We start from the raw sequence: 11,388 nt of genomic DNA on the forward strand, positions 1-11,388 counted from the left end.
CATGGAGACAGGACGGACGTGCAGCGCTTTTCTTCTCAGCGCACAAACGCTTCATGCCAGAGCTGCCGAGCGCTCAGCCAGCACCTTTCAGCTCAGAAAAAATTCCAGGTGGACACGGGGCCTAAGGGGACTTTGATGCAGATGATGGTAAATATTCTTCAAAATAGAAGCCCTCTGGGTTTCTTGAAAAAGAAAAGGTAAAGGTACTCTGATACGGAGGTTAAAAGCTTCTTAAAAAATGGATGCTTTACTTCCTTGTTCCTTGTTTGAGCACGGTTGCGTTCACATCTCCCGCGGACCGTACTCGAGTACACATCCTTTGAAGAGCTGGTCTGGTACCTGAGTATGGTACGTTTGTGTTCACACTGAACAAATGAACCAGACTTTGGGGTCAGGTGTACTCTGATCCAGGACCGGGTCCCATAATGTATAACCACCCTAAGACGGTGTTCTTTGAAATAGGCACTTAAAGGCAGGGTTGGTCATCTTCTGAAACTAGCATGATTTTGAAAGTAGCATTCCCTCAGTGCCCCATCTGCACCCCCTCCCCTCTGTGCGCCCTCTAAAGCCACGCCCCCTCACTTACATACACGAGCGCCGTCTCTCCAGAAGTGGACCTCAGCTCATCTCTTACATTGTGTAGAAACTACGTCGTCTCATGTCTCATTCAGCGGTAAGTAAACTCACAGTGTAAACTCCGTTATCAGTGACGCGCTTAGAGAGCGTGCAGGGAGACGGGGAGGCGTCTGATTGGTTCATCAGATTGGTACCTCGTGGCAGACATTGGTTGAAGTTTTTACAGACTTACAAACTGATACAGATGATGGATTTTCTTTGTTTCTTTTTCAGAGAACATGAGTTATTAATGTCTGTCAGGACCTAAAGACAATTTACACCAAAATCTTAAAAAGTGGATCTGGAGGAAATGACCAACCCTGACTTTAAGGGTACGTTGAACAGACTGGAGTGCTCCATGAAATAGCCACCTGAGGGTATTTTGAGGGGGTCAGATACATCCAATCAGATGTTGAGTAATGAAACACTCTTCATCTGTACAAGTTGCAAAATGGCGGTTCTAATGAAAGCAGATATCGTAGTATCTTTGGCATGAAATCAGCACTTTGACTTTGAATAATGAGACTCCAAATGCTTCTCCGAATACAAAGAGCTGACATATTAGTATCCCAGTAGAAAATACAAAGAAGCAAGTAGAACCAGGAAGTGTACCTCTCATTGTTTAGCCTCCAAACACACTGAATGTTTACATATGTGTCAGACGCGTCATGCGACCCTCTGAAACCGTGACCTCACTCCCTCGGGGAACTCACATGTATGTTTGTTTGTTTTGTATTTCTGCAGTCTCTGTGAGCCTCGGCCGACCTCAGGTTGCCTCGTCGCCGCCCCTCTCTTCACAGTAGAGCTGTTCAAATGAGAATGTTTACAGGTACAGGTGTGAAGCCCGGGCCGGCCTCAAGGGTGTCGCTAAGGGGCCCGGGGGCGGTGGAAACCAGGACACTTATCAAGGTTAACTATTTATCTCTCTCGTCTTCCTTTGTTGCTCAGCCTTGTTCCCTCGGCTCGGTTTTCCTTTGTGTCCTCCACTGTTTTTATTTTCCTGAATCAAACCTGGCCTGTGGACATAAAGGAGCGGTCTCTGGTTCCAGGGGGCGACTCAGCGATGGTGTGACTAGCTGGCTTCTGGAAAATGTTGAGGAGGGCCAGCTCTTTCCAAAAGAACCAGCTTCCTGTTTGTTTCTTTCCAGTCTAAATAAACGTCTCTCAAGATAAGATCCCCGTACTCCTCTTTTGTCAACAGATTTCAGTTTGTTGATGTGTCTGGTTGAAACAGGTTAATGGAGAGTTTACGTAACGACGACTAGGGTAAGAAGCCGTTTAAAAAATATGTTAAAGAAGTGTTGATTGCAGCTTTATATGTGATTTTTCACACTTAAATATAAATCAAGTATATCCTCTGAAAATAACTCTGTGAGTCATGACTGTCTACAATGGGTGTAACACCCGAGTCCCACTGTCTGTGATGTTTTCAGAGTTTTCAGAGTCCTATCTTCAGTTTGTTTACATCGCCCGGACGGCCGGCTGACTCCTCCCCTCGTGTATAAAAGTTGTTTAATTGAGGGACTAGAGAAAAGAAGAATAACATACTGTACTCACTGCTTAACTGTGTTTCTAGATCACGCTCATTTCAGGTAAATTTACATGCAGTGTGAAGATACCAGCATAATAAAGATCGCTAGCATTAGCATGCTAACACAACAATGCAGCGCGAGTTGTTTTGGTTTCATGCTGGAGCTCAAGGGCGACATCTGCTGGATCAAAAAATTGCATATAAAGACTTAACTTTAAGGACTTAAGGAATTAACGACTATTTATGGGACAGATAAGACTTTGAGGCCGAGAGTGGAAGTGACTGCACGCTTTTTACTCACTTTGAATCTGTGGTTCTCAACTCGTCTAGCCTCAGGACCCTACATCAAGTCCTTCGGGGAAAATAGTGAGCCAAATTTCGGATGTTTCTCGACCAGATTTCTTCACTGAAAAATGATGCAGTTCGGACCTCAGCTGGTCCAAAAGATGTGACAGAGGCAAGAAACTGAACATAACAAACATGTTTAAAAAGTTTTACTCCAGTCACACATTCACAAGCCACTGAAAATGGCTCCTCGACCCACTTCTGGATCCCGACCCACCAGCTGAGAACCACTCTTGAAAATAATCCAAACTCCGTCTGACTGGAGGTGAGGGTGTCAGGTTTCATTTTACGGCCGTCTGTCGAGGTTTAGTTCTTGTATGAAACGTGTTTTTGCTTCTTCTGTCCACATGTTTTTTCTTGGGTTTCACTCGTATCATGTGTCCAGTCAACCTCTCTACAGAATGAAATCTTTGTCCTTTTCTGGTAAATGTGGTAAAATAATAAAAGTAGGCTGCTCATTGTGAAGACTGGAGGCTTTCAGTGTTGGATTACTGAGCTGCTTCTTTAGAGGATTAAAAAAAACATATTCTGTGAAGCACTCAGTAGAGATGGGACAGATTTGATCTAATGTCGGTATGAGGTACGATATTGACGTCATTTACATATCAGATATCGGACTGACGGTGCCAATCCACGTCCTGGATCAAGACTGATCGCTGGGCACAAGTGTTTTCGGGCTGCAGGAACTTTTTAATAGTTCCAGGAACTGTTTTAGTGCTCCGCCTTTTCATTGTGTTCTAATTTAGTTCCTTGAACCCTGTTCAGAGGAACCTTTTCAGATCTTTGGAGCAGAAAGTCTTCCAGCACAAGAGGGACTTTCAGTGACGTCAGTGCACGGTGATCGGTCGAACACGAGAGCCAATCCAAGACCACCAACCGCCATTTTAAAACCTTGCTGTAGACGTGAGCAAATAGCAGTAAATAAGAGTCTGTAAAAGTCTTAATATCATAGAAAATGGAAAAAGAAACAGACAGGCAATTGCCCCAGCAAAGCTTTTTAACTCAGTTATATTCATAAACCCTAAACACACACAACAAACACACAGTTGTGTAACGTTGCTCTAGAAACCGTCAGCCGGCTTCATCACCATGGTGATGCGAATGCATGGACGGGACGGCCGGCTCCTCCCCTTGTGTATAAAAGCTGTTTTAGTCAAGAACTAGAGAGAAGAAGAAGAACATACTCACTGATTATTTGGATGTTAGTAAGAGTTTTTAGATCACGCTCATTCTGTGTCAGTTTACATGAAATGTGAAGCTACGAGCTAACTAAAGAGTGCTAACATTAGCATGCTAACACAACAATGTGAAGCTACGAGCTAACTACAGAGCGCTAACATTAGCATGCTAACACAACAATGTGAAGCTACAAGCTAACTAAAGAGCGCTAACATTAGCATGCTAACACAACAATGTGAAGCTACGAGCTAACTACAGAGCGCTAACATTAGCATGCTAACACAACAATGTGAAGCTACGAGCTAACTACAGAGCGCTAACATTAGCATGCTAACACAACAATGCAGGACACGGGAAATCGCAGCTCGAGCAAAAGATGACTTTTGCCTCCCGATCGTATTTTTCAATCAATTTATCAACATTACGTCATAAATGGGTTGGGGCGGGGAGCTGTTGTGTTTCAGCCAATGACAGCGTGCAGGTGACTTTAGGAGCAGTTTCAATTAAGCGATTGGACGCGATGCATTCTGAAGATATAAAGAACATGGACGTAGCCCGGAGAAGAGAAAATATGAGGCAAAATGCAGAGCGGATAAAGCTCGTTCTGAAACGAGGGTGAACCTTGTGTTGGCTTTCCCCCGTGGACGTGGAGTTGGTCTACTTCCTGTTGGACAGGCAGGTGATGAAAACCGGCGGTTAGCTTGTGCTAGCGTGCGTTAGCTTGCAGTGAAGGTACATGCAGTAAACATACACACTACGTCCTGCAGCTTCTGGGGGAGAGGACCAGTTTGAATGTTGTGTTTACATTTCTACTGACGCCACCTTTAATTGTGTTTTTGGATATTGGTTGTGTTTCCAAATTGGTTTTTAGTTGTTGGAAGCAAATTGCATTATTTACGTATATTATGGGCTGTACATTACGACACACAGAGTGATGACCTCTCGGGCCTCTCTTCTCTATCTCTCTATATCAGATGCTGATTAAGGAGGAGCCGTGGGAGGTGACATTAAAGTGAATATTTCCTTCTGAAAGAACGATGAGAGAAAGAGGAGGGTGGAGAACGATGGAGAGATAAACACACACACACACACACACACACACACACACATGGGTAGCTCCTCTTTCCGCTCTGAATATGATTTTGCTGTTTCACGGTGAAGGAGGTCACAGCGCGGGGAGACGGCCCAGTTCTTTTTCTGTATAGGACAAAAGAGATGGGCATTTCCTCCCTCCCACCTGCAAAGTCCTCGTCTTTTGTCTGCAGGGTCAGCAGGTGAGACGCAGCCCTGAAAGACGTTTTGTTGTGAGCGAGGTTTATAAGTTAATCAAAGCCGCCTCCGTCCTGCTCATCTTCCCACAAATCTTCTCCGGATGATGCTGCGCGGCTCGGACGGAGCGGTAAGTCTTTTCAAACACAACTCTGAGATTTTGTGATTTTGAAGTCTATGAGACGTTCAGGGTGGCTGGGAGATCAGGTTTGACTAGTTTATAGACTTTCTGCAAAGTAGAATCCATAAGAGACAATTGAGTCACAGACAATTCTTAATTTTTTTTACTTTATTGAAATCTGAAACTTTTCTTTTGGAGTGTTATTAGTGGACTGTCATGAGTCTCTTAAAGCCAAATCAGTTTCCTGAATCACTAGAGTAAGTGCAGGAAGATGCATTTAAGGACACATCAGTCCTGAAGGAACGATAAGGACTTACTGTGCTATGTCACCACTGACAGAAAACATCACTTTAGAACAATCTATGAAGTTAGTACCTGTATTTGTATGAAGCAAGCTGCACTTAGATTTATTGTAATCTGTGTTTGGTGAGTGTTGGGTCATCCAGAGGAGTTTTCATACATTCAATTTAAGCTTTTACTTGATAAACAGGGAGTATCTTTATGCTTAATGAGTAAAACAGATTAAGTACAGTAAAATCCGTACCATAAGTGTATTTAAAACAGTCTGTTTTTTGGGGTCTCAAGGTTTAACTTGTCTTCCCTGCAGGGAGATTTCCATTTCACCATCGTGTTCATCAAAGTCTACAACGTGCAGTTTCTGGTGTTGTAGCACTCAAAATCAGTCTTGGTCTTTTGAAGGTCTTGGCCTCGTTTCAGAATCGAAAGCATTTTTATTTTTTTTTCATCTCAGACTGGGCGGAATCCAGATTTTAAATCCAGACCGGTCAAGATCCCCACAGATCGGGTATTTTTCCACGTCATCACTGAGAATAGAATGAAAATGCCTCTTTCTAAAAAAAACGAATAACTTCAATTCATTTGTAGTTTGATTTTTTAATCCCCCCGGTTACGACCACAACCTTCCCGATGTTACAGTCTAAGTGAGTGAAACGCCCCCTAAACACAAGCTGATGATTTTTCAGTGATATTTATGGTCTTGGTTTTGGTCTTGATCCCTAAATGTCACGGCCTCGGAGCACTCTGGTCTCGGGTATGTCCCGGTCTCTGTTAGTTTGTTCATAACTACAACACTACTTCTGAACACTCAAAGCACTTTTACACCGCTGGTCACACCTACACATTCACACACCGCTGACGAAGCAGACGGAGGGTTAAGACAACTTGGGGTTAAGTGTCTTGCCTGAAGACACATCGGACATGTGGCTGCAGGAGCTGAGGCTCAAACCCCTCGAATGGAGGCGTCTGGTTGCGTGTGGTGGGTGATGGTTGCAGCTGAACTCGCTGTCATGACGGTGCGTCTCCGTGAAGCAGCTTTACATACAGTAGAATATAGCTCCATGAAAAAACAATCTCTCAGAAATCATACCGTTAAACTGGTCGCACCGGTAAATAGAGAGTAATAAATCACATAACAGGCTTCTATGTTTATGTTTTCTTTATGTGCTTTGAGAAATTCAGAGATGTCGACGATGCAGATCCGTCTCAGTTGATAATCTCACAATTCTTCCGATAGATGTTGCTGAGGCTGCAGGGACTCCTCGTCCTCTCCTCCCTCTGCTCAGCGATGCTGGTTACAGACCCCAGCTACGACCCGGGGTCTGGAATTCCGTTAACAGAGGAGGAGATCGAAGAGATGGGGTCCGACTTTGATCCTTCCTCTCGCATGATGGGGGACACAGATAACAACATGACGTACGGCCCCGGCCGGATGTTTCATGATATGGACCCAAATTCCCACCCCAGCAGATCAGATATGTGTGACATGATAATGAATATGCCGGTGCCCCCGCCAATCGACCAGATCCCTTTATTCTGCCTCTGTTCGCACTGTAAGGGCACCATGGGGCCAAAAGGGGACACAGGCGACCGAGGCCCCCCAGGTATGGAAACAACCTGAATACTCCTTTCTGATAATAGAATGTGAAATCTGTACCTAATTTACACAATAACAGTTTTTGTTCTTCATCATAAATAGATAAATAAATCGTTGTGTTTTCTTACATCCTTATTAGCACAAAAACCCTAAAAACCAACATTTATCTTTAAGAAACTTTAAGAAAAGTCTCCAGGTCTTGGGTGTGGACCCTCACAGGAGGCCTTGTTGTGTTGACAGATCTCTCAATTTCTCCCACACCATAAACACAGGCATGCTAATTCACTCCTGAACTGGATGAAGGTACTAGCACTACAAATCAAGATCCTCCCTAAAATATGTCTGCCAACGTCTTCTGAATAATTAAAGGAGGAATATGTAACTGACACCTAGTGTTTAAAATGGGTACTGCAGTCTAAATTGAGCGCATTGTAAAGAGCTGTCTCCCCCCCCCCCTCCTCTCTAGAGTCGATGCTCACTCAGGTTTTTTCAAAAGCATCTCCAATATTGATCCTAGTTTGAGCACGTTTCTGCTCGTGGAGCTTATTAGAAACATGCAGAGGCTTTTTAGGTCGGGTACAATCACTTCTATCTGAACCACTTCTCTTGCCCGCTTCCATCACTGCAACACCTGTTGACCTGATAACTGCTCTCATAACTGACAAACAGAGGGGCATCCAAAACGGCCGTGTTTTGGGGGGTGTCAAATCCAGAGCATTCAGGAGCAGAATCTAAAGTTAGAAGGAGGACATACTGGCTGCTGCATTGTTGTCAGAGAAGCCAGCACTTCAACATAGCATGTTTCCTTAATGATCAGATAGTAAGATACCTTTATCATCTCACTCACTACACATCTCACTGATTGGACCTTTAACCCGAGGTTTACTGCAGAGGATGCAAACTTTGTATAGATAAAATGTACTTGGCCGATGAAGTATTTTTTTTGTAAATACTGAACAAACTGTTCAAATCTCTGCTCAGGTCAACCTGGGAGTCCTGGGATGAGAGGACTGATGGGTTTCAAGGGTCGTCCAGGATACACAGGCACTCAGGGGATGAAGGGTAAGTTGCATTCAAAGACCTCGCTTAAACCAAAAGGGTGATGTAATCAAACATAAGACAGCCAAAGCAGTGCTGTTGCAGATTTGTTCCATACACCTTCATGCTAGCTAAGCCTTTACACAGTCTCTGACAGAGAACAAGTAGAAGTTGGAGGAATTTGGAGGGAAAATGCTAGCTCTATAATAACAGAGTCATTTTTATCTCCTCTTTCCGTGGGCGGCTGCTCCGAGCACTTTTCAGAAAGGCACTGTACTGTAGACATCCCCGGCGCTCTTTTCCCGAATCCATGGATCTATGGATCGTGTCTTGTAACCGCATACTCTTTGCTCCGTGTCTGATCAGAAAAATAAACGATGGACGATGATAAACCTGCAGTAAAAAGTAACGGAGCAGTGTCTGTCATAGAGGGGACGTTGTCAACAGACTGTTGTCATGGAGACAGGATGGACGTGCAGCCCGTTTCTTCTTAGCGCACAAACGCTTCATGCAAGAGATCCCGAGCGCACAGCCAGCCATAGGCGGTTCTAGGCAGGGACCAACAGGGGCCAGTGCCCCTGTAACACTGAGCTTGGTCCCCCCTGTGGTCACCCCTCCAAAAGAAGGGGGCCCCCCTAATAACACATACTGAAACAAATATGAATCATGGTATTTTATGTTGTGGTATTTCACATATTATTTGGCATAATATATATTTATTTTTAAAGCGATCATCTTTGTGTATTTTTCACCTGGGTTTAATGTTCCCCTCTGACAAAACAACTGGCCCCAGTTTGGCCCCCTCAGCAAAAGTGGTCTAGAACCGCCACTGCAGCCAGCACTTTTCTTCCCTGAAAAAAGCGCTAGTTAGACACGGGCCGTTACTAAACACATGAACATGAGCTCCTCAGGCGGATTTCATGAACCAAGAAGAAATGACAGGCTTTATCTTGCAGGCCAATTGAAAGGTAGATATTCTCCACGCTTTCGTTCTGAACACATGGAAACTTCGCAAGTAAGTATTGTAGCTCATGGAAAAGGAAGTCTTGGCTGGAAGTCAAGACCTGAATGTTGGCCATCGTTCTCTTAGAGTTAAATATGGTCGTCAGGGGTAGCTTATGGGTTTCCAGTTTTGAGTTAGTGTACGTTGGTTAAGTTGTCTTGCTTATCTTCTTTTTCTTTTTACTAATTTCCATCTTGTTGGTCTCTACAGGTCAGAAAGGCGACTATGGGATGAAAGGGTCCCCCGGCGCTACGGGCTTATCCGGGATGAAGGGCAGCCGAGGCTTCAAAGGTTCTGTCACATAACTCTTCAGATAAATCCATGAATCATTCAGGGTTGTTTGAGGGAGTTTAAGCAAAAAATATTGTTGGTCAGTTTACCTACCAATGTTTTTAACGTCTTCCAGATTTTGTACAATTCAGAGAAATTGTTGGGTTTGGCTAAAAATGACGGCTTGTTTATGTTTAAAACCCCTGGAAACCTGACTTCAAATATTAAAAATCTGTAAGCGATATCAAAGTTTAATGTATCGTTCAGCATCTACAAAATTTGAGTAAAAATAAAAATTCATAACTATTAGAAAAACCTTTTTCAAAATCCGCCTATTTTGCAGCTCAGGTCACAGTAGTTTTGTTGCACCTGAAGTTTATTGCGCAGAAATGTTGCCACTCAACACCCAACGTCTTAACAAAAGGTCAAATCGGGACAAAATCGGTAGTGGGCTGGGTAAACAGAGACGTGGATGTTAACAACACTAGCTCGGTTATCTTCTGTCACAGCAAAAACAGTTCCTTTATTTCAAGTTTTTTGTGGCTGAAACGTAAAGATACAGAGCTTTTATTTTGAAGTTGCAACGTTCATTCTTCCTGTTTCCTGCTCCAAAAATAAAAAAAACTGTAAATATTGTTACTGTGTCGATGTTTACGAAATATTTATAAATATAAGAATCATTTTGTTTGTCAAAGCTTAACCTTAAATCCTCCTGAATTTAACAAAATAAAAGTCTTTATTTACTGTGAAGAGAATCTGAAAAACAGTTGGGAGGTAACTTCTACTACTTTTAATAGAGTTGATATTATGTACAAAAGATCATTAATAACATAACATAGTTAAAAGCTTTTTGTGGATTTTGTGGGTTTCCAGGGGCTTTGAGAAATGGTCATGGTCGTTGTTTCTATCAGTCCTGGTGTAATCCAGCTGTAGTCTTTAGAGAATCATGATCAGGGCAGCCTGATCAAAGGGAATTCCAGTAATCCATTAATACATGACACTTGATTTTAAGTAAAATTGTAATAATATTTTTCATGCGTCTGTGTCTACAGGAGAAAAAGGGGACCCTGGAATGGAAGGGCCCGCAGGTCAACAGGGCCCCCAAGGAGAAACTGGCACATGTCCTGCTTCCTGTGAGACTATTCAAGGTCCAGAAGGCCAACAAGGCCCCCCTGGGCCAGTAGGAGCTCGAGGTCTGGCTGGGCTAAAGGGATCTGTAGGACCCAAAGGTGCAATGGGTAATAAGGGGGACATGGGAACACCTGGTGACCCTGGGCTAAATGGCCATAAGGGTGATCAAGGTGAGCAGGGGGTGTGTAATTGCACAGATGGAGAACATGGCTCTGATGGGAGCCCAGGAGAAATGGGGCCTAAAGGAGAGAAAGGTGACACTGGTGCCCGGGGTGTAGAGGGTCCCATTGGGCCTAAAGGCGATGAAGGCATGATGGGTCACATGGGCCCACCAGGGCCCTGCTCCCCGACCATCCGGTCAGCATTCTCTGCAAGTATCAATGAGTCGTTTCCTAAGCAAAATGAACCTGTTCCATTTCCAGATGTCTTCTACAACCTCCAGGGGAACTTTGACCCTATCATGGGGATTTACACGGCCCCCATCAATGGCACGTATGTCTTCAGCTTCAACCTAGCAGTTTACCAAAGACCTCTTAGGGTTGGCCTTTTCCACAACTTCTACCCAGTGGTCAAAAGCACAGACTCAGCTCAACAGTCCACTGTAAGTCAAACCATAGTCCTTCACCTGACCAGTATGGACAAGGTGTGGCTGCAGGTTAAGGACGGCACCACTAACGGCATGTACAGTAGCTATGAGAGTAGCAGCACGTTCTCTGGGTATTTGCTGTACCCAGATTCCTGTGGAATGCCTATGTTAAGGGATCTTGGGGAATCAAACAAAGGTGAAAAGGGTGTCTACAGCTGGAACGGTCCCTAAATCACATTCCTTAAACCATAGTGGGTTCCAGTCAGCCAAGCAGTTATAGATTAAGCTTCAGCACATCCTGAATCAAACAATCAGTGCATAAATATCTGCAGGTCCCAAGGGAAAGGTATTCTAGAAAAGCTCTCCACAAGTCCTGTAGCTGGTACTGCCCACTGTTTGTTTCAAA

General features: G+C 44.0%; 1 protein-coding gene across 1 annotated transcript; it reads left to right on the top strand.

The window, feature by feature from the left end:
• Nucleotides 1-4,870: 4,870 nt before the first annotated feature.
• On the top strand, nt 4,871-11,388 carry LOC110001519 (complement C1q and tumor necrosis factor-related protein 9-like). Its single transcript, XM_020657019.3, has 5 exons — nt 4,871-5,069; nt 6,595-6,961; nt 7,936-8,016; nt 9,206-9,286; nt 10,318-11,388. Exons 1-5 carry the CDS (start codon nt 5,043-5,045, stop codon nt 11,211-11,213), a joined length of 1,452 nt encoding a protein of 483 aa, XP_020512675.3. The 5' UTR covers nt 4,871-5,042; the 3' UTR covers nt 11,214-11,388.

This window comes from Labrus bergylta, chromosome 4 (assembly GCF_963930695.1).
Source record: "Labrus bergylta chromosome 4, fLabBer1.1, whole genome shotgun sequence".
Taxonomy (NCBI): domain Eukaryota; kingdom Metazoa; phylum Chordata; class Actinopteri; order Labriformes; family Labridae; genus Labrus; species Labrus bergylta.

Coding starts and splice junctions, on each gene's coding strand:
- LOC110001519 (XM_020657019.3), top strand. CDS start 5,043: ATGATGCTGCGCGGCTCGGACGGAGCG. Junction 6,962..7,935: donor AGGCGACCGAGGCCCCCCAG/GTATGGAAACAA, acceptor ATCTCTGCTCAG/GTCAACCTGGGAGTCCTGGG. Junction 9,287..10,317: donor GGGCAGCCGAGGCTTCAAAG/GTTCTGTCACAT, acceptor CTGTGTCTACAG/GAGAAAAAGGGGACCCTGGA.